We start from the raw sequence: 23,225 nt of genomic DNA on the forward strand, positions 1-23,225 counted from the left end.
ATGCACTGGTCATTTACAATCCAGCATGCTTGTAAAATGCAAGTAACTCAGAAGCCTATAGTGCAGTCCATTTTGAAGCAGCTGGTTTCTCTGTTTCACATGCCATCCCAATGGTCTTTAGGCAATATAACCTAATGCAATGACTTGATGAAAATAGAAAAGTATAAAAAGGATATGAAACAGTGCAAAACAGACATTTTCTGGCAGTCAGCATTCTACTGTTTTGGGGATAAATGTGAATGCGGATCAGATGGTAACATTTGTAGCCTTCCCAACATCAAATACCCGTGTTATAGAGAAAATAGAATATTTGTGTGTGTGTGTGTACAATGAATTTATGCTTCTACATATATATGAAATTGAGCTGTTTAAACTTGATTTAATCAGCACTGGGATGTGTATGTATAAAGGAGATAATCAGCTCAATATAAGGTCTTTGCCATACATCTGTGTCTTTTTCTCATGCCCTGTCAATAAACATATATTATTAATCTTTTCTACTTATATAACAGATTTGAGTTTGAAAGTACTTTGTGTATATGTAGAGTGTGCCAGAATTCATAGAATTCTATATGTACTTTGAGAAGACTATAATTTTCATTATCTGTTACAGAGGATCTGTTACCCCTGACTTGCCTTTTCCATTATAGGCATGTTTTAAAGGGCAGTGCATTCTGTGCAGTGACTTGTATTGTCTTCAGTAGGCTTTAGATGAGGTACAGCATGAACAAGCTGTCATCTTCTCTCTAATTTCCAGATATAAATAATGTAGGGCCTGTGTTATGCGTGATAGCAATTGAGAACATTTTTTATTTAGCTTATAAGAAAGGACTGGGTAAAAAAGAGGTAGGCTGGCAAAGGTAGAAGTTAGTCTCTTAAATAGCTTCTGCAGTTGCTGCAGATTGGTGGTAATGTAGAATGCCTTTTCTCTTAAGGAAGGTGAGCTTTGATGGTTATGGCTCTTATCCTGACCATGTTCACTCAACTTCTAGGGGTTAAACTACTTAGTTGACAGTTGTATTGGCCAGCTTTTACCACCCTCTTCTAGTTAGTTATGCCTTAGAGAATAGATGTTCACACTGAGTTTCAGTTAGCAAAAAAGGAAAGAAAACTAATGTTGTCTACTTGAAAATAATTTTCAATTATAATAATGATCAAAATTATGACACCCCTCACACAGTTTATTTTTTTGTTATAATTGTATAATTTTCTTTTTTTTTTTTCCTCAGATCCTGGAACAGAGCGAAGTTGTGCAGAAAATATTTGTGAACATAACTGTACCAACCTGAATGAAGGAGGCTTTATCTGTTCCTGTAGGCCAGGGTACAAGGCCAGCGAAACTAACCGAAACTCCTGTGACGGTATTTTCAATCTTCTAAATATCTTCTCACTGATAAGTGTGGGGGTTTTTTTACTGTTTTTGCTTTAAAGTATGTAGGTTTTGTCATATCTTTGCATTCTGAGGGACAGAAATTTTCCAGGTTTTTTTTCCTTATTGAAAGAAAACTTACTGAAGGTTATACTCTCCTTTCATTCTGCTCCAGAACAGACCTACAGTAAAGGTCTGTTGTGCCACATTTTTGCCCTGGTTATATGCAGATAAAATATGATGAGGAGTCTACCCAAAGGCCGTTGTTCATGGTCATGCAATGTAGTCCTTCACAGTTACAATTTCACAGTGTTTTAATGAGAACACTTGTGTTTGTTGCTCCCAGCTCTTGTGGACAATTTCTGTAGTTTTATTAAACGTGATCCAAGGCCACCCCTCTCTTTCCTTCCTCCTGATATTGTTTCTAAGGACTAGATATCTTTGCTTCAGCATTTCAAGAAGGCTTTGCTCTTGCATCTCATTGTAGTTGTGCCTCATCTTTTCTCTTTCCTTGGTGGTTTACCACAAAAATACATGGTCAAAGATGTCTCTCTGCTCCTGCTTATCAGATTGCTTTTCAATGCGGTTGTTAGCCATCTGTAGTTAAGACATGCTAAACAGTATATGAGTGGTGAGGAACAGATGCTGATGTTAAAGATCACTTATTAGGTCACCAATCTTTTGGAGTATGTGGGGAAGGGACAGACCTACCACTTCATGGAGTAAAGGTGACCAGCAAGTAGAAGTAAGAGATTAAGCTCTAGGAATCTTTTCTCTACTTATGTTTAGATATCAATGAGTGTGAGATCTTTGGAACATGCACCCAGGACTGCAAGAATTCCAAAGGAAGTTATGAATGTTTCTGTGCAGATGGCTTCAGGTCCGTGGGTGATCAACAAGGGAAACAGTGCGCAGCTAATGGTATGTTAACTGATAGCAAGATTGATTGCTACCTGTAAAGAGCAAGTGGAGTATAGCAACTTAATGAATGTAGTCCTCCTTTTTAGGAAGGGGATCATGAAAACCAGAATACATAATATTATCTGTGTATTCCACCCATTCCATAATCAGGAATAGAAGTGCTTATATCGGCTTCCAATTGTAAGCTTTAAAAATAATATCTTCATTTGGATGCCTACCTTCCTTTCTCCTAAAATTTTCTGCAAACAAAAACCTGCTTATCTTGTGGTTGTCATCAGAAGGAAATTAATGTTGCCTATTCCTGACGTTTAGGTTTTCTCAACAAAATAATGCATCAGAAGAAAGTTGCATTAAACTGGTACAAATCAAAGGCAGTTTGATGATAGATTACCATTCATTGTTCATGGACTGATGCACACAAACAGAAGGACTTTGGCCAATGTTTAATGTCAATCAATAGCTTTTTATCATAGCTCAGTGCAGTAACTACAGTGGTATGACAGTCATTGAATAGGTAGAGAGTTGATTCAGAAAATAATACTAATAGAATAGTAAAAATAAAGAACTGAAGAAAATAGAAAAAAGTGACAATGCAGCAGTATTATATAAAAGGCAGAAACAATATTGTTTTTAGAAAAGTACTTACACTTTAACAGCTTTAAGAGATACATAATAAAAATGTGCTGTGCCTAGTCAAATAGTAAAATCTTCAGAACAGAATGCCTGTGACCAAAACTGCATGCTGCTGGAGGTTTAGAAATCTAAAAATTATTTGTAATATGAGAAATGATACAAGAAAATGAAGTCTCCAGGTTTCCAGTCCAGGGGCCTGATTCAGCACTTATTTACTGTTGAGCATGAGACTGGAAATAAAAAATGACATTTGTACCTGAGTTTCTGCCTGGCTGCCTCTTTATGTGCCTGTGTCAGAAATATAGTTCTTTGAAACCTTTCTTCATAGGCTTTATTCAGGAAGCATCTAGTTACCCGAAGTTTTCAAGACTAAGTGATAGAAGATAACATGATTGTAGCTGATAACATCATGAAATTTGTTGTGGCTAAAGTTCTACTTTTGTGTACGCCCAGAATTCTACCACTCTTTGTAGTACAAGCTCACAGCACTCATAAATGAGGGCTACCTTTGCCTGTGTGTGCTGCAGGCCTGATCAGTAGGCATTTTCAGTAGGCTTTTTCCTGTAATAGCATATATATTGGAAATGCTGTCAATTTCTACACTGAACTGTATGTTCGTTAGAGAATAGTCACTTGCCTTATTCTCCCATAGTTGGGCATGACTTAGGGGGAAGGGGTTGTGTTTGAATGAACGATTCATAGGAAATTGAGCGTTATTAGTTGGAAAAGGCACTGGTAAATGAGATTTTCCTTTCCCAGCTGAACGCCTTGTCATTTCTCATTGGCTCTGTGAAGATGTGATTAATGTAGGAGAACTTCTCCTCTGGAAGAAGGCCTAGGATTTGAGTCTAGGACTCCCAACTAGACTTTGTCCTTAGTAAAAGAGCTGAAAAATTAAATTTTCTCACCAGCAGAATCAGCCAGGTGGGACTGATACTCCCTGTAGTCAAGTTATTAGAGTATTGAGGCTAACCCCATGTTAACCTGTGGGTAGGAGAACATTCATCTCAATATAGAGACATTAGGATTTAAAGACTTTCGGGTAGAAGAATTCAGACAGGTCATGGCTCAAGGTACTGGCAATTTATTTGTACTTTCAAAATTGTTTCCTCTACTTTGAGGGGGGGGCCGCTGAACCACATAATGTATAACAGCATTCTATTTTTGATATGTGAGGTGGTGATATGCCAACACCGTAATGTTTAAGAATTTTTAAAGAATTATCCCTTAATGATTACTACTGCACAAAATCTATGGTGAAAAGGATAATACTATCCTCAGCGGTAAGCATTGCCAGAGGTTTTAATGAATTTTGCAAAGCCAAGAAGTTTGAATAGCTCTGAAGCTTTAGAAGTGACCTGTGTTCCTTCTGGTTCTTACGCAGACAGAACTTGTGAAAACTCCAGTTTAGTTTTGACTAGAAGTGACTTTCATCTGTTTCTTCTAAAAAAAGAAATACATGAAAGTAAAATTTATGATCATTTCCCAGGTAATCCTCCATTGTTACTGCTGCCAGATAATGTGCGGATTCGAAGATACAATATCTCATCAGAACAGTACTCTGACTATATTGATAACCAGGAGCGCATCCAAGCTCTGGATTATGATTGGGACCCTGAAGGGATAGGCCTGAGTGAGTATGTGTAGAACATTAATAGTCAACCATGCAATGGTTGGTTTAAAAAGATGCATTTCTGCAGCATAGGTATTTAATTTATGCTGGAAATCAAAAGCAAATTAGATTAACTGCCCAGGTCTTGGTTGAATGTGTCCGTCCCCTCTAATAATTCTTCAGCATCAGTGTAGTTTCTTTTAATGCTTTAATTTAGTTTAGCTATGTTTTGTTCTGTTTTTCCTTTTGTTTTGGTGAGTTCAGCTATGGAATTGTGGCTCTTTAGGATTATGCAGTAGTAGAGGATTGCTATAAATGAACCTCTTCCTTTTCTTCTGCCTCTAACAGTCCCCAAACCTGGCTCAAATCTTGCAAGAACTAATACTAAGCAGGAATGGCCAGTAGCTCCCTGTATTAGCTTATATCTTTGGCTCCTTATCAGCTTCCTGGCTTTTGCCTTTTTCATGGGGCCTCTGTCCTGGGCCATACTTGCTCCTTAGGGCCATGAGGGTCTAAGTTACTCTCAAAATCACGTGCAAAGGCTTCAGAGCTAAGCTTTACTCTTGAAAATGTGATACATATTTCTTGATAATCTAGATCAAGATGATTTTAGATGTGCATCTTACCTATGATGAATGGCTTAAAAATTTACACACTAACACAATGTAATTTAATTGAACAGAAGACTCTGTTATTCATAAATAAATGGGTCTTGTATCTTCATGTAAGAGCCTGAGAAAGATTAGAATTTTCCAAAAATATGGAATAACTAGACATTAAAAATGCTCTTTGTCATCTTTTTTGAAGGTATTGTGTACTTCAGCATTCTGGGACAGGGTTCTGAGTTTGGAGCCATCAAACGTGCTTATCTGCCCACATTTGACAGCAGTAGGAACAATCCTACAAAGGAAGTTGACTTGAATCTCAAATACATAGTTAATCCTGATGGGTTAGCTGTTGACTGGGTTGGAAGGTAAGTGCACTGAAAAGCTAGAAAAATGTTGTGCCTTGAATGTGTCAAGGGTCTGATCAGGCAGTGCAAAATCCACTTTTTTCTTCCTTAGGAACTGTCTTTGAAGACATCTAGTCTCAAGCTAGTTCAGAAGAATATAGTAAGCTCTGTTTGCCCAGACAGCAGGTTAATAGGTCAGATGCATGTTGCTGACTGCATCACATATTCTCTGAGGAAACTTGCATTACTCCACAACTGGCAGATCAGTTGTGCATCAGTAAAGTGATAATACACTGGCCTTCATGTCAGGTGGATTATTCTTTGAAGACTCAGGTAAGCTCTAGGGAATGAGCTTTCTTGGCTGTTGGAAGGAGACCTCCCCAATCCATAATGGAATTTGTCTTTTATCTTTGCTCCTTTGTTACCAGCCTTGTGCTATATGAACTAATTCCAAAGCAGAAGCAGCTCTGAAGTCTGATGAATGTATGTGTTTTCTCAGAAAATGGTTACATTTTTGTAATTTTGTCTCAGAATTTTTTCTCCTTCTTGTTGGCTGTGGATTATTTTAGGCTAAACCAGGGCAATTTTTAACTTAATCCTAGAAATCATGAGATCACTGCTTATTTTCCCTCCCTTGGAGAAGAGCTGGGAGAAATTTAGGCATGACTTTTGGGAGTTTGACTCAGTCAATGGTATAATTTCTTATTTGCAGTGTAACTGTTAAAGGATGTGTGTAAAGGCATAGCTATAGTTCGTTTGGTATAATATTGAGGGGATCCTGACGTTTGTAGGTAGACATGATGAAATGTAGTCAGGATCCTCTTTGAAGCTGAATGGATAGAGGTTATAGAGATGAGTCAATCTTCTCTATACTGTTGACAAATTTTGGAAGTTCCTGGTAACGGAGTCAATAGGGTGAAGAAGGAGGATGTTAAAATTGTAGTAAAGCATGATGTTCCTGGAAAGCTGAAAAATCAAAAAAGGAGCTTAGTTATCTGCTTCCCCTCTGTCACGTGATTATCAACTAAGTAAATGAATACTTTACCTTTTGTGTCAATCAAAATATGATTGGAAGGTGCTTAAGATCTGGATTGCAGCTAGGTAGCATTTAACTCTGAATTGTGTTTGTGGCAACAGAGGGGGTTTTTTCTAATGATTCAAAAAGCTATTGTATAAGTAGGCAAAGATTGGGAAAAGACTTATTCCAGTTTGGGGCCTGATATGTAGCTTTCATTATCTAGACTCTTTGTGTTAGGTGAGGTATGCTATGTTAGATGTTGTATCCTATGAAATAGTTATGGAGTTGCTCATGCAGTATGTCACCCTGATTTCTAGAGTAGGATAAAGACAGTCTGGCTCACTGAAGTAATTCACTAGCCTGAAAAATTGTGCCAGTCATGTCGGAAAAAAAGAAATGGAAAATTGTATCTTTCCTTCCAGCAGTTTTTAAGTATCGGATAGATACATTAAGGTCTGGGCTAGCCTTCAGGTTATTTTGCTCTTTGCTTTGTGAACTGCAGGCCATTTGGAAAACCAAGTGTTTCTGAGGGCAGAAGGGAGTGTCTGAATTTCTCATCACAAATCTCTATGGTTGTGAGAGCAAGGATAAAGGATATATATCACCAGCATCCTGGTGAGGCTAGCATCTTCAACACTTCAAACATAGTATTACACTGATTCCAGAACAATGTTGAAATGTATTTTTAAAAAACTTATTTAAGTGTCTGCACATTATATTAAAAACTGCTACACATGGTTTGAGACACAGACTTCTGCCCATCTGCAAAATAGGAATGACAGTATTTTCTTACATTCCCAAGCCAATTATGAGATAATTTATTCTATCAGAAGGCACTGTGTGATTAATGAGTACATAATAATGAGTATGTTTACTATCTAAGCTCAAAAAAATAATAAAGCCATGATGATAAAGAAAAGCAAAATTCAAGGAAGAGTAGACTGAGTGCCTTGTTTGTAAGGACTAAAAGCATTTGTGTCTGATGTGGTAACAATTTATTCACTAACATCTCTGTCATAAGACAAAATTCCAGAGAGGAGCTGTGGGCTAATAAGCTGGATACCTTCAGAGTTGCTGTATAAATTACATGGTAAATAAATTTTTATTTGTAATGAACCTCATTGTCTCCTGGAAAACTGAATCTTTAAAGATGCTTATTAACCACCTTAAAAGTAACAGTGAATGTTCTCAGTAGCCCTTTAATGAAGATTATTTGACAGGGAACAGAGGCAGCTGCAGAAACTTTGTTAGAGGAGAAAACTAGTGAGCTGATAGATCCTATTTGCTAAACTCACCTATATTTAGTGTCTGTATGTTCCAGACTGAAAAAGGTCAGATGTAGTCAATGCAGCTTCATTATATTGATTTTGTTTGGGTTTGATATAGCTTTTCTTTTTAAAAATATTTTTTTCTTCCTCTCCCAAGTGTAATCTATTTACTTTTGGAATGTTTTGTGTTTTATGTAATTCAGACATCTTTACTGGACTGATGCAGGGACTAATCGCATAGAAGTGGCAAAATTAGATGGACGGTACAGAAAATGGCTTATCTTTTCTCTACTGGATCAACCAGCAGCTATTGTTGTCAATCCAAAACGTGGGTAAGTACTACAGGACTTCCCAGAATTATTTTCAATGCTACTCAATACCAAAAAACCATGCAGTGGTAAACTTTACAGGAAAGACTAAGGGAATGCTTTCTGGAGTTTCCCTTTACTAATCTTAGGAAATTTGTGTACATGGGAAAGTATTTTGGGATTAGATTTCATATGGGTGCTTGTTTTGGTGACAACACCAGGTAGGTCAAATAAAAATCTCCTTTCTACAGTATTGTGTGCCCACCGAATTTCTCTGTTACTACTGAAATAGGGAAAATGATGGGAATGTTTCTTTGCCAGCTCCAAGCAATACAGACATAGACTCCTTCACAGTGGAAAGCAATGTAAATGCACTGGTACATTCAACAGCTGTGCTTGCTACATCTTGTGTTATGCGATGAATGACCAGATATCACAGCATGTGCTTCTCTCAGCTGGAGTAAAGCAGCACAGGTCCCTGATGTGGGAGCTCTGCAGCTTTATCGTGACTGATGGAGGTTCAGTGTTCACAGTCATTTTTCTTCCACTGAGAATGAGAAACTGTCATTAAAACCACTCTCTCTCCAAATCAGGACACAAGATGCAAACATTCTTCTTTTGGTATTTATTTTCTATGCTTGAAACAAGCTTGTTCAGTGAACTCTGTGACTTTTCTGTGAAACATAAGTTGCAGTTCCACAACTGACCTTTTCCATGAAACTCCAAAGGATAATCACAGTGACCAAATTCTGAACCATATTAAATTCTGGTTCTGTCCTTTCAGGCTCATGTACTGGACTGACTGGGGAAGGCAGCCAAAGATTGAATGTGCCTGGATGGATGGACAACACAGACAAACTCTGGTCTCTGAAGACCTTGGCTGGCCAACAGGTCTTTCTATTGATTATTTGAACAATGACAGGATCTATTGGAGTGATTCTAAAGAAAATATTATTGAATCCATGAGACCTGATGGGACAGACAGAACCATAGTATTACATGGAGGTAAGAATTTATTATGCAATTAGTGTAATAGTAACCAAGATGTATGCTAACAAGCACTTGGACTTAACAAGTGGGGCTAGATTCGGGAGCTTTTCAAACAGTAAGTCTTAGTAGTGTTTTCTCCTCCTTTTTACAGGGATAAATGGCTCAGAGTTCATGATGCCTGGTAACTAGATTCCCTGAGGGTAATTTACATGACCCAAATAGGGGACAATGTGGAAAATTTGATTCTTGCTTTTTTATGTATTTTATTAAGCAGTCTGCAGCTACAGTGACATGAAATGGCAGGCACATGAGGATGTACAGATAAAGCTGCAAATATCTTAAAATGAAAGAATTAGATTATATATTTAAGCTGAAGAAGAACAGCAGTTTTATCACTCCTGCTAGAGATTTGCTTGCTGACAATCTATTGTTTGGTTCCTTTGAGAAGTAGGCAGCCCATACAGCCTTGATGTTTTTGAAGGCCATTTATATTGGATAGCTAAAGAACGAGGAGAAGTCTGGAAGAAAGATAAATTTGGAAGTGGAGAAAAAGTGAAAGTGCTGACTGTAAATCCGTGGCTTACTCAAGTGCGCATCTATCACCAGCACAGATACAATCAGTCAGGTGGGTAATCAGCATCCTGGTGAGCCATTCCTTGCTATGAGATCAAAGCTGGTATTGACGTCTTCAAAGAGCTTAGTAGTCTTCTGATAATGTGTCTATCAGTATGTGATAATATTCATTTCTGAAAATCTAAAAATGGAATAGAGGCTGGCAAGTATTTTCTGCACACCTAAAGTGAAATCAACAGTGGAATACCACACGCTGCTCTTTAAAGTCTCTTGGTTCTACGTTATGACCCTGTTCTTTCCCTTCTTCCCCTCCATCATGGAGTTGTCATAGAGGTGGCAGTCACAATATGAATTTATCCTGATAACATACAAAGTGCTGGCCATTTAATACTGCCTCCAAGGGGGCTATTTCAGCTATGACATGTACACAGTAATCGCAGGGGAGGATGTCCAGAGGAACATCCAGCATACCCCTCTTTAAAAGTGTTTTGACTTTCAGAATCAGAAAGCTCCATGTTGCTTGGAGATGTTCAGTTTCTTCTTGGTGCTACACTGGCTCCCAGCAGCCGTGGTATCTCCCTTAAGAATGTAAGAAAAGGCAGAGAGAGGGTTTTGATATAAGTATGGTATTTGGGCATCGGTTGTTTTAAAAAATGGATCCAGACTTGCTTAGATTTTTGGTGTGTGATATTGCTGAGATACACTACTGACTATGGAATTGCCCTGCCTTACCTCAGGAATGTGCTGCATTGCTTCTTCAACTGCCTTTATCACGTGTTTTTCAGTGCCTAATCCTTGTAAAGATGTCTGCAGCCACCTCTGCTTGCTGAGACCAGGAGGGTACACCTGCACTTGTCCTCAAGGGACTCGATTCATAGAAGGCAGCAGCACAGAGTGTGATGCAGGTACAATAATTTGTCAAACTGGAAATGAAAGCAAATGGAGCTTTTCTTTAGGAATACAAATGCATTATTGAATTAGAAATCTGGAGGAATGAGCTAACTGATATAATAGATGTTGGTAAGTCAGGACATCTGGCTTTTTTTCTCAGCCATCACTGATTTGTGGTCATCTTGTGCATTTCATTTAATTACTTTGCATGTCATTTGTAAAATGGATATAGATATATCACTCCAACCAGTCCAGACCCAGCTGCAAAATTGGTCACGTTTTCTGATTTTTGTTTTGAAATTCCACAATATTTTTTTCTTTTGCTTTCAAATGTGTTGATTTCAGAACTAGAGAATTTCTGACAAATTGTGGTTTACAATTATGTTTACAATTCTGTACAAGGTATTGTTTGATCAGTCTGATAGAATACAATAGAAACTTGAAACAAAGCTTACAGAACTCACAGCGTGAACAGAGATAACTTCTAGATAATTATCATACACTGAAAAGCCTTTTAAGTACTAGAATTCAGTGCTTGGTTGTTGCATTGCAGCAAAGCCCCCACAGTGCTTCCAGGAGTGCTAATACAATAGAATTGCTCATCCTTTCCTGAGAAGAAAGAGCATACCACTGCAGGATTTCTGGTTTTCTACCTGACAGTCTGCATTCTTAGCTTACAGTGATGTGGGTGGTAGCCAGATGTCCTTGTACTTGTCCTTGCAAGGTATCTCTAATAAAGTATACTTTATAACATTATGGCTGGCATCTTTTCTATTGTTAATCTTCTCCAAATTCTCTTCTTTTTGCATTAAAAGAGAAAATGTCATAATTTTTTACACTGCCTTACCTATAAATTACATTATAATTGTTGATGCTCTTTCCTATTGCCACATGACGTGAGCTGCAGAAAGAGGAGGTAGTAATATGATGTAATAGTGAATGGAAGTGTGCAATACGTGTTCAAATTAGGGATCAATAACACTCTTGATTGCATTTGCTATTTGCCATTTATTGCTCTAAGGACACTGCATTTGTTATTCTTTGATGAAACTGATTTACATAAAATGTCGGGGAATTAAGAAAACTGTGCTTGACCTTATTTTGAGGAAAGGGAGGAGACGGCAAATAGGATATAGAGTGCCATCTCCATTTTTTAACTTCAGTTTTTATCTTGGCTTTAAGCAAATTTTTTTAGCCAGTGAATTGTGACTGCCATAATTGACATACTGACCAAACATAGCTTTTGTATATACATTTGGTTTATTTGGTACTTTCCCCATATTGCAGCTACTGAGAAACACAGCGTGTAAGACCTCTGCATTTCCCCATTTTGTATCCCATTTACTTGAAGGGAGTTTTACCTGTGAGGAACATTGTAGCAACAGACTTCCTCTACCTCTGGCTGATAAAAATTTTATGGCAAAAGTATTACGATCTAACTTATCAGTGTAAGACAGACTGTCAAAGTCCATCCTTAATTTATAGCCTATAATGTTATCTAAGATCCAGAGCTTTTCCTATGTGAACTACACTTTTCTGACAACATATCCTGAGGTCTTACAGAAGGCTAGTACAACTTTCCACTTTTTTTTCACTTGACTCATCTTTAGAATAACATCAGAACACTTATAGCTCTGTGTTTGGGCCAGCTCAGGCAGCACAGCCACTTGGGCACCTCAGGGCTCCTGAAGTGCAGCTGAGGCACTGGCATGATGAAGGACAGGCTTCTGCACTACCTGGTGCCAAGCCATCAGCCTGAGCTCTGTACTGGCAGAAAACTCTGAGGACTTTGGGTTTACCTCTTGTTCTCACTGTCAGGATGTATGAGAGTTTAGAGGGCCCTCCTCATGCGTGTTTCCATCCGCTGCTTTTCTTCATAAGTAAATGCATCACAGTTTGGCCCTCTCTGTGCAACTTACAGCTGGTTGGATGGGAGAGTCTGGGCAAAGCAGAAAAGTATTGCTGCTTTCTGAATGGAGAGGTCTGAAAGGTGGTGGTGGGCTGCATTGCACGGGCAAAAGTAAGTGATGGGACATACAGCTTTTGAGTTGTCTACACCTACTTTTCCTGAATAAGTCATTATTTCTGAGAATAGGTTTTACTTTAGTTAAAATCAGCTAATTTGGCAGAAAAATAAATATAAGAGCAAACACATGTGCTGTTAAAAGCAAAGCTTCTGAAAAATAGCCTGTGAGTTTGCATATGCAAGTTCTGTAGAGATAAATAAAATGCTCTGTGGTAGTATTTCTTTTATTGAAGATGTCTTGATAACACATATGTGGCTTTTGAATTTTGCAGCTATTGAATCCCCTCCCACAATGCCACCAGCATGCAGGTGCATGTATGGAGGAACATGCTATATAGATGAAAGCAATCTTCCGAAATGCAAGTAAGTCAGTATGTTGTTAGGGTAGTCCTGGGTCAGATTATGCTGATTTAGTCTCACAAAACAATTAACATTTTGAATTGTGTTGGAAATGCTTCAGAAGATATCATATATCTGCAGTAGCATGTTTGTAACAATCACAGAAAAACACATACACACATAAAACTATCAGCAAGTAAACAATGTAAATGCTTCTGTTTGGAAAAAACCCCAAAACAACAGAAAACCCAGAAAGGCAAACCTCTGAAGATTCTAGTAAAAGGCTGTACCAAGGCTACGGTGGTAGAGGAGCCAGTGAGGGGAGGTGCTATGCTGGACCTTGTTCTCACCAACAAAGGGCGGCTGGTGGGGAATGTGAAGCTCGAGGGCAGCCTTCACTGCAGTGACCATGAAATGGTGAAGTTCAAGATCCTTAGGGCAGCAAGGAGGGCACACAGCAAGCTCACTACCCTGGACTTCAGGAGAGCAGACTTTGGCCTCTTTGGGGATCTGCCTGGTAGAGTACCATGGGATAAAGCTGTGGAGGGAAGAGGGGCCCAAGAAAGCTGGTTAATATTCAGGGATCACCTCCTCCAAGCTCAGGAGCGATGCATCCCATCAAAGAAGTAGTTAGGCAAAAATGCCAGGAGGCCTGCATGGATGAACAAATTCCTCCTGGAGAAACTCAAACGCAAACCAGAAGCCTATGGAGGGTGGAAGCAAGGACAGGTAGCCTGAGAGGAATACAGAGAAATTGTCCAAGCAGCCAGGAATCAGGTTAGGAAAGCCAAAGTCCTGATAGAATAAAATCTGCCCAGGGATGTCAAGGGCAACAAGAAAAGCTTCTGTAGGTACGTTGGTGATAAAAGGAAGACTAGGGAAAATGTGGGCCCTTTCTGGAAGGAAATGAGAGACCTGGTTACCTGGGATATGGGGAAGGCTGAGGTACTCAACGACTTTTCTGCCTCAGTCTTCACCGGCAAGTCCTCCAGCCACACTGCCCATGTCGCAGAAGGCAAGGGCAGGGACTGGGAGAATGAAGCACCACCCACTGTAGAAGATCAGGTTCGAGACCATCTAAGGAACCTGAAGGTGCATGAGTCCATAGAACCTGATGAGATGTATCCGTGGGTCCTGAGGGAACTGGCGGATGAAGTGGCTAAGTCACTATCTATCATATTTGAGAAGTTGTGGCAGTCTGGGGAAGTTCCCACCGACTGGAAAAGGGGAAACGTAACCCCCATTTTTAAAAAGGGAAAAAAGGAAGACCCAGGGAACTACAGGCCAGTCAGTCTCACCTCTGTGCCTGGCAAGATCATGGAGTGGATCCTCCTGGAAACTATGCTAGGGCACACAGAAAATAAGGAGGTGATTGGTGACAGCCAACACAGCTTACTAAAGGCAAATCATGCCTGACAAATTTGGTCAGCATTTGACACTGTCCCACACAGCATCCTTGTCTCTAAATTGGAGAGACATGGATTTGAAAGATGGACCACTCAGATTTGAAAGATGGACCACTCAGTGGATAAGGAATTGGCTGTATGGTTGCACTCAAAGAGTTACGGTCAATGACTTGAAAATCAAGTGGAGACCAGTGATGAGTGGCGTTCCTCAAGGATTGGTATTGGGACTGGCTCTGTTTAATATCTCTGTCAGTGACATGGACAGTGGGATTGAGTGCACCTTCAGCAAGTTTGCTGATGACACCAAGCTGTATGGTGCGGTTGACACGCTGGAGGGAGGGGATGCCATCCAGAGGGACCTTGACAGGCTTGAGAGGTGGGCCTGCACAAACCTCATGAAATTCAACAAGGCCAAGTGCAAGGTCCTGCACATGGGTTGGGGCAATCCCAAGTACAAATACAGGCTGGGTGATGAGTGGATTGAGAGCAGCCCCCAGGAGAAGACTTTGGGGTGTTGGTTGATGAGAAGCTCGACATCACCCAGCAATGTGCACTTGCGGCCCAGAAAGCCACTTGCATTCTGGGCTGCATCAAAAAAAGTGTGACCAGCAGGTAGAGGAAGGTGATTCTGTCCCTCTACTCCACTCTTGTGAGACCCTGCCTGGAGTGTTGCATTCACCGCTGGGGCCCCCAACATAAGAAGGACATGGACATGTTGGAGCGAGTCCAGAGGAGGGCTATGAATATGATCAGAGGGCTGGAGCTATGAAGACAGGCTGAGAGAGTTGGGGTTGTTCAGCCTGGAGAAGAGAAGGCTCCGGGGACAGCCTATAGCAGCCTTCCAGTACCTGAAGGGGGCCTACAGGAAAGCTGGAGGGGGACTTTTTACAAGGGCATGTAGTGATAGGACAAGGGGTAATAGCTTTACACTGAAAGAAGGTAGATTTAGATCAGATGTAAGGAAGCAGTTCTTTACTGTGAGGGTAGTGAGACACTGGAACAGGTTGCCCAGAGATGTTGTGGATGCCCCATCCCTGGAAGTGTTCAAGGCCAGGTTGGATGGGGCTTTGAGCAACCTGGTCTAGTGGAAGGTGTCTCTGCCCATGGCAAGGTGGTTGGAACTAGATGATCTTTAAAGCCTGTTCCAAGCCAAACGATTCTATGATTCTATCATTCTGGAAAATTTTAACAATAGAGAATTAATGCTCAGTAAATGTAGCTTGCAACAGCCATTAGGTGCCACCAATGCTCTACTGAAACAAAATCTTTTGACTTCAGTGACTAGTTTTCTGACTCAGCACGTTTTATTTCCACTTTTAATTCTATGAAGATAGCAGACATACTATATTTACAGTCAGTGAAATATATAATTACTGAGCATGTAGATAAACATTACAGAATATAATAATAAAGCTGAGATCTTAGACTTAATAAAAGCCATTTGGTCAGCTGTCCTTCTTACATTTACAGGTGTTCTTATGGCTACACTGGGAATTATTGTGAAATAGGATTGTCAAAGGGAGTGCCTCCTGGAACAAGTAAGCTTCAAGTATATATTACACTTGATGTTTTGAGCTAAAGAATGTATAATATCTCACTAGGATACCTGTTCAGAATCAAGCTTCTAATTCTCTGAGCTCTTTTTTACACTGAGCTATGCTTGCTTGAATGTTTGCTTATTCTTCTTTGACAGCAGCAGTAGCAGTTTTGCTGACAGTCGTACTAATCATAATAATTGGAGTGTTAGCAGTTGGAGGCTTTTTTAACTACAGACGAACAGGCTCCCTTTTGCCAGCGCTTCCCAAACTACCAAGGTATGTTTTGAAGGTTTTCACAGCTGGAATGTCTGTGCACTTAAAATGTATGTTTGTTACTAAATATTTTTGAAAAATCTGGTTTGTTTGCCATGTGCCCATTCTGTTGGAATACGGGAAGTGCAGCGTTGCGGCAATTCCAGTGGATTTCTGATTCCAAGCAATATAATAACTGATCATTATTTTGTAATAAAGGACTATTGTAAAACTCTTCTACATTCCAAATTAGCTTTTAAATAATGAGCAATATAGAAGACTGTTTACCAGATCTGGAACTGGATAGTCAGTTCAAAAAGATACAAAAGACCATAGTTACATATGTTTGAATTTTTTATAAAACTTTGTCAGAAGGTGATTCTGGCAAAGAGATCTTTTTAACATTGAAAGGCTGAGCTTGTCTGCAACACTGTATTAATCAGTTTAAAAATAATATGGGGCATGTATAGTGAACTCCTATCTACTTCCAGTGCCTGAGAAATCTGGGCTTTTTATAGGTTCCTGCTCTCCTGACAGTCGTACTGTCCAGTGAAAACCAGCTTTATGAAATATCATTCAAAAACATGTGATGTTTTAAATCAAAGGAAGATGAAGAAAACATATTTGTAATGATTTTAAATTAATTTTTTTAAAAAAGATGTCAGAATATGATGCTTCACGGGTTTTTTTAGCTTTAAGCAAATTCTGTGTCTTTAAAGGCATAAAGCTGCATCTTCATAGTCTTTGCACCAATTTCACAGTAGTAGCTCTTAAATCAGTGTAATTAAATCTTTGTAATCAGTAATGTAGCTGTAGCTATAACTGCTTCCTCACTGGAGGATTACACTGAAATAATTAAATTTATTTATGACTTGACGTAGTTAAATTGGGGCAAAAATTTTGTGCAGATCAATCCTGCAGATCAAAGAGTTTGTAAGAGATCCCTAAGCTGCTCACTGAAATTCACTGCTTCTTGCTTTCTTGAATGGAAATTTTCTGCATCGTCAGATAGTGAACAAGTAGAAATTTTAATGTACTGACTTGAACTTTACTGTTCAACAATACTTCTCGTATAAGTTATGAGGCCATGTGAAATGGAGATGTCAGGTTTTTGTCTGTGAGGCTTGACTCACAATTTTCATTTCTGCGATGAATATACCTTAGTGCTGCCATTGCTCAATCCGTCTTTAAACTGTTAACTCATACCTTTACTGCAGAGTTAATCAAGCCATAGCTTAGCTGTTGCCCTTAACATGGAACTTGTCCGTGTACAGGAATTACAGCTAAGATTTATGTTTTTTTAAATTGAACCAGCTGATGCCCATGGAGCCAACTGGTAAAGTGTGTGCACAACGCACCAGCTGCAGGCAAAATTTTAGCATAACCAGCTCTAACAAGACACACAAATGGAAAGAATATTTCAATGCTTCTGTCTTCCTTCAAGTTCGGCAAATTTGACAAAATGAACTCAAAGTTTAACTGCAGTGGATACGTAGTTGCATGTTTTCGAGGAGTTGCATGCCCGGATTTTTGTGTGGAAGGTCCTGTATTTGGCTACTCAATACTATCTTTTACTGCTCCTATTATTTTGAGCCTGACAGTGTTCCTTCAGCCCATTTCCAATATTTCTCATGTGAATCTAACGTGCACTTGTGGTTACCATAAATCTATATGCAGATTGAACATTTGCTTATATGAAAACAGTATCCTGTAGGTATCTTTGTGATTTGCATGCATAAATATTTTTAGTATAGGTGGTGTTGGAATTACATCCACAAATTTGTATGCCATTTCAGCTGCATTTTTTTAAAATCAGTTTCAATGAATTTGAGTAACTGAGTGGATTCATGCATTTGTCTGTAAATCAACAGTGAAGTAAGAGTGGTCAAAATGTAGGTAAATTTGGGGGAATTGTAATTCATTGAGTTCATTTGATATCTACATGAGCACACATAAAGATAGTTGAGACCATTCTGAATGGGCAGACTTAGGTTAAAAAGACTGTTGAACTAATGCAGGAATACTACTTCTGGTGCCCTTGCTAGCTTGCTTACAGCCAGCAAAAATCACAGAATCATAGAATTGTTTAGGTTGGAAAAGGCCTTCAAGATCATCGAGTCCAACTGTCAACCATGCCCACTAAACCATGTTCTGGAGTGCCTTGTCCACTCGCTTTTTGAACACCTCCAGGGATGGTGACTCAACCACCTCCCTGGGCAGCCTGTTCCAATATCTGACAACCCTTTCAGTAAAGAAATTTTTCCTAACTTCCAATCTAAACCTCCCCTGCCACAACTTGAGGCCATTTCCTTTCATCCTATCTCCAGCCACCTGACAGAAGAGACCAGCACCCACCTCACTACAACCTCCTTTCAGGTAGTTGTAGGGAGCGATAAGGTCTCCCCTCAGCCTCCTTTTCTCCAGAATACCAAGTGGTAATTATGCTTAGAAGAACAACTAGAAAAAGTTTGTATTATAAGCTCTTTTTCTGTGTAATCTGTTCCTTTTATTTATTTATTTATTTTGGTAGTTTAAGCAGTCTTGTAAAATCTACTGAAAATGGTAATGGGGTAACTTTCCGATCTGGAGAAGATGAGAGTATGGACATAGGAGTCTCTGGCTTTGGAGGAGATTCTGCTATAGACAGAGCAATGCAAATGGTAAGGCTTAGTTCTGAAATAATTTTTTTGAATTGTGTTCTTTTAGTTTCATTTTTAGCTGATAGAGGGAAGTCTTTTATGTAAAAAAGATAGTGAGATGATAAATCTGTTCTAGAAAAAGAAGTGAACATTGATTGATAATTTCCTGAAATAGATTTTTGTAAATTGAAGTCAAGGACAATCGTAGCCTGTTCTTCAAAATAATGTGACTTTTCTCAAGATTTTTATGGTGGAAATTAAGTCAATTACCCCCTTATCTATTTCAGCATATTCATGGAATGTACAGAGAATGAATAGGCAAATGAAAATATTATAACAAGGAATTTTTTGAGGGTCTTTGTGTTCCATAGAACAGGTTAAAATATGTGGTTTTCAAATCCAGACTATGTGTTAGAAACTTAAGAGGTAAAACTCAGGCCTAACCACAGGATACACTACTTTGTGCAACAAATTATAAATTGGACAGTTTCTTATTTTAGCAAGTTTAAACAAATCATGTTTAATAGTTTTGGGGATGTCATAAAGTGTAACTCTACTTCATCCATGTTTTGTTATGCACTTCTGCGAAATAGCACATCCTTGCGTTTCCTGTACTGTTTAGTTTTTCCTTGGAAAAAATATTGCCCTGTTTACCCCAAGAAGTACAATGTACAAAAGATTTTTACTTATAGGAAACAGATCACAGGTATGTTTAAATAATAAGCACTTCCTGCAAAGTCTATGCTGGAAACTCCCTAAACTTTTAAAGTTAAATTACAGACTTAACTGACAGTAAATTAATATGAAATGACACAGCTAGTGAAGATAAGTTCATAATATATCTATATGACCTTTTTCTAGATGAAGAAACACACTCTTCATTAAAACTAGGCAGCTTTTGTAATGAAATAACCATATGAACATTTTGGTAAATACTGGAAAAGGAGCTTTAGGCTTGAATATTACCTCAAATCTTTTTCATGCATGAAAAACTTTATGGTACTTTCCATTTTCTGGCCTATATTGACATACTGAAGTCCAACTGATGCAGTTTTTACATTGCTAATAACATGTCTGGATACAGGCTATTTCTACTTAAGTGGCATTAATTCTCCCTATGTATTCAGAGTATAAACAAACAATTGTATCATTCACTGGGAAAGAATTCAAAGGGTTTGGTTTACGGCAGTGAAGAACTGTGGGATGTGCCTCCTCAAACTCTAACATCACATATGCAGGAGTTGATATTTTTCAGTGTGGCTGTTCTTAGCCAAGCTAGGCTAATTTGAGGGGAGCTGACAAGAGTTTACTATGTGGTCAAGACCTACACTCTGATAACACAAAGCATGAATCCTTATGGCATGAACAATGGTTTGTAGAAATGAGACAGGTTTAAAGAACTAGCTGATATACTATTCCCATGTTATTCCTTACTATTCCTGTGATGGGGCTGTGACAAGGAGCAGGACAAGTGAGTCTGGGTGGGGTTTTGCTTTCATTACCCTTCTACTTGTTGATGCTTAGCTGGCTAGCCCTGGGTGGCTATCCTTATGTAGCAGTAAATGTTTTCTTAAGAAATACTTAGCACCTCTCCCACCTGCTGTGTACCATAGCTGCAGCTCAGGGTTTGGCACAATATGTGTGAAGCAGCTGCTATCCACACAGTGGTCTTCATGCATGGGCAAAGCATTGATTCACAATAAAAGTTATGCTAAAAAACTGTGAAACATTTTATTTCTGACGTAACTCATATGTTATAACTAAGGGTATGCACTTACTGTCTTGTCTCAAAAATATAGCAGTCTCCCTGCTGGGACAAAATGAATGTATCCCATTCCTTTATATGTCAGATAGTGCTTATTAATTTGTATGCCACTTTGACATCTCTAAAATGAAATATTTATTTTGGGATTATGCTTGATATCTCTTCCCTGTTGAAGGTGTGATTTGTGAGAGTCATCCTTCCACATCATAAAATACGTTGAGTCAATTATTGAAACGGGGGGGCGGGGTTTGTCCAGCTAGGAAATGGGATAATATTGGAACAGTCAATGGTCCAGGCTGGTAAGTCAGGGAGTAAAATAATAAATGGTAAACTAATGTTATGATTTTAACAGATGCTAGATTTTGTCTAAGCCTATTTGAAAGTAAACATTTGTTATTGCCCGAGATGAAGAACTGGACTGTAAGTTAATTCCTAGGAGTATGGAGGTGTTTATTGCACTGCAGTTGTTGTTTTGGTGGGGGTTTTTTTTTTGGTTTTTTTTTTTTCCATAGAATGAAAACTTTGCAGTGGAGTCAGGGAAACAGCCAATCACATTTGAAAATCCGATGTATGCAACCAGAGATGGTGGAGCCAGCACAGCCAGTGCAGTTACAGTTGTTCGGCCAACACACGTAAGAAAAACTTAGGCTTGACTTTCACCCTTCATTTTCCTTTATGACCTTCTTTTCTTCTTTGAATAATGTTGATTTTCCTTCTCCTCCTACAGGTAGCAGCAGCTGGTAGTGAGGAAAATGAAAATTTTGAAAATCCTGTGTATGCCTCTGTGATATCTGCTAGTCCAAAGGAACCCTCTCAGAGTACAGATGCACCTCAGGTAGGACATAGAAATGCTCTGAGGCTGCCTTGGTTGTTTTGTGCTCCAGATCAGGAAAATTGAATTGTTAGGGAAGCTGCAATGTAGTTTCAGTTGTCTTTAACTAATGCCATAGAGTTGGCACATTATCTGCATTGAGTCCAACTAACTGAACCATATTTACAAGAGCTAGTCAGGAACAGTTTGATAAGAGAAAAGCAGCGCAAGCATGGAATTGCCCAGGGCACACAGTAAGGATCTATCTGGATTAAACCCCCTCTTCTTCCTGGCCCACCCAGTTATTTTGAAGTGAATAGATGAAACAGAAAATTTCCTTTCACCGTTTGTGCTTCATTTTGAGGGCAGATACTAGTCTAAAAATTGTCATTGGTCCCCAGCAGAAATTATTGTAACTAAGGCTTTACTTTGGACTTCTAACAATTATTTGTAAACACCTAATGAATTACACCTTGATAGAAGCAGCAGAGTGTATGTTTGTTTTCTTTTATTTTCCCCTATAAAATATGAAAAGAAAACCCCCAAAAAATTACATTTTGGTCTACAACAGTGAAAATCCAGCAGGGTTTGGTACAGAAAATTGAAATAAGACATTTAGTCAGTGTACTGTCATCGTCTTTTATCACATTTATTTGTAATTTTAACCATATTTAGAAGTGCTAGCAAGGACATTTAAGACATTTGTTCTATGTGTTCTTGCAGGACATTTGACGAATCAAGATCAAGTATTGCCTCATCTAGATTATTCTGATTCATGCAAGATATATTTTTGCCTTAAAATCCATCTGAATGAGCTGATGGTGGCTTGTTTACAGGACCATTTTCACACATTGTGCACTAAAAAGCACTTCTGATGAGCTTTGAAATGACAGCTCTGTCAACCTTTTGTTGTAGTTTCATGTCCCTCAGTAATTTCTTTTGTGTTGTTTTCCAGACTTTATTTCCTCTTTGACCTATTTTTCTGGAATGATTGACTTCCTTGAATTAATTTAGTAATTTTTATTGCCTTCTGGCCTAGCCTTGTGAATACTGCTTTAAGTTAAATAACCATAACTGGTTATCTAGCAGAAAAGAAAGTTGGGTCCCATGCTTAGAATTACAACATGGTAATGTAAGAATATCCAGCTGAAATCATTGAGTTAGCAGTCAGTGCAAATGAAGTCCAAAAACAGTTTCCAGAGAAGTTGTGAGAAAAATATGTAAAGTTCTAATAATTTTTATGTTTCAGGAATCAAAGTGGAGTTTCTTCAAGAGAAAAATGAAACAAAACACTAATTTTGAAAACCCAATATATGCGGAGGTATTGCTTGATATTGTATAATTCTATTTTTCAGCTAATGTACCGTTGGACTTTGATCTTGCTTTCATAGGATAAAGATTATGGGTAGATTCTGCTGCTAAGTGAAGCAGCACAGAAATTCCAGCCCAGGTCAAGGTAGGACTGAAGAAGTTTTGAGAAAAGTTGTAAAGTCTTGTGCAGAATGAGGTGTTCAGCAGGTATCCAGCTCAGGCAGCACAGCTGCATTGCCCACATATCTGCTTTCCCAGCCCAAGCACTGCAGTCTGCTCCTGCTCCAGGATCTCAGGAGCTGCTTTCAGCTTGCTGGTACATTCTGGCACAGCTCAGGGACCCAGCGCAAGTGAGAGGCTATTGTACTAGGACTGATGTGTCTATTTCTGCCCTCTCAGTCCTGGTTTCAGTACTGCACAAAAATTCAATAGCACCAGCCCTATTTTTTTCATCCATACAGTTGGATGAGACAGTTCTTTTAAGATGGTGTGCCAGTGGGTGGTATGTTTGCTGGAGCAATTCTCCCCTGACTTGGGTATGAAGGTTTGAAGTTCTACTGACTTAAGCCAGTAATTCCAGCCCTCTTCATCTTACAGTTTAAA

General features: G+C 38.9%; 1 protein-coding gene across 5 annotated transcripts in view; it reads left to right on the forward strand.

The window, feature by feature from the left end:
- LRP2 (LDL receptor related protein 2) overlaps nucleotides 1-23,225 on the forward strand; it is a 134,374-nt gene that overhangs the window by 109,016 nt on the left and 2,133 nt on the right. For 4 of the 5 annotated variants that reach the window (XM_049806542.1, XM_049806569.1, XM_049806560.1 and 1 more), the window contains 15 exons: nucleotides 1,230-1,361; nucleotides 2,159-2,290; nucleotides 4,413-4,556; nucleotides 5,343-5,508; nucleotides 7,977-8,105; nucleotides 8,866-9,086; nucleotides 9,520-9,696; nucleotides 10,430-10,549; nucleotides 12,834-12,924; nucleotides 15,777-15,844; nucleotides 16,000-16,120; nucleotides 18,627-18,756; nucleotides 21,013-21,132; nucleotides 21,228-21,335; nucleotides 22,561-22,632. In XM_049806542.1, coding sequence (XP_049662499.1) covers nucleotides 1,230-1,361; nucleotides 2,159-2,290; nucleotides 4,413-4,556; nucleotides 5,343-5,508; nucleotides 7,977-8,105; nucleotides 8,866-9,086; nucleotides 9,520-9,696; nucleotides 10,430-10,549; nucleotides 12,834-12,924; nucleotides 15,777-15,844; nucleotides 16,000-16,120; nucleotides 18,627-18,756; nucleotides 21,013-21,132; nucleotides 21,228-21,335; nucleotides 22,561-22,632 — 1,931 coding nt within the window. The remainder of the gene's footprint in view (nucleotides 1-1,229; nucleotides 1,362-2,158; nucleotides 2,291-4,412; nucleotides 4,557-5,342; nucleotides 5,509-7,976; nucleotides 8,106-8,865; nucleotides 9,087-9,519; nucleotides 9,697-10,429; nucleotides 10,550-12,833; nucleotides 12,925-15,776; nucleotides 15,845-15,999; nucleotides 16,121-18,626; nucleotides 18,757-21,012; nucleotides 21,133-21,227; nucleotides 21,336-22,560; nucleotides 22,633-23,225) is intronic. The other variant, XM_049806551.1, reaches the window with a different exon arrangement.

This window comes from Accipiter gentilis, chromosome 1 (genome assembly GCF_929443795.1).
Source record: "Accipiter gentilis chromosome 1, bAccGen1.1, whole genome shotgun sequence".
Classification (NCBI taxonomy): domain Eukaryota; kingdom Metazoa; phylum Chordata; class Aves; order Accipitriformes; family Accipitridae; genus Astur; species Astur gentilis.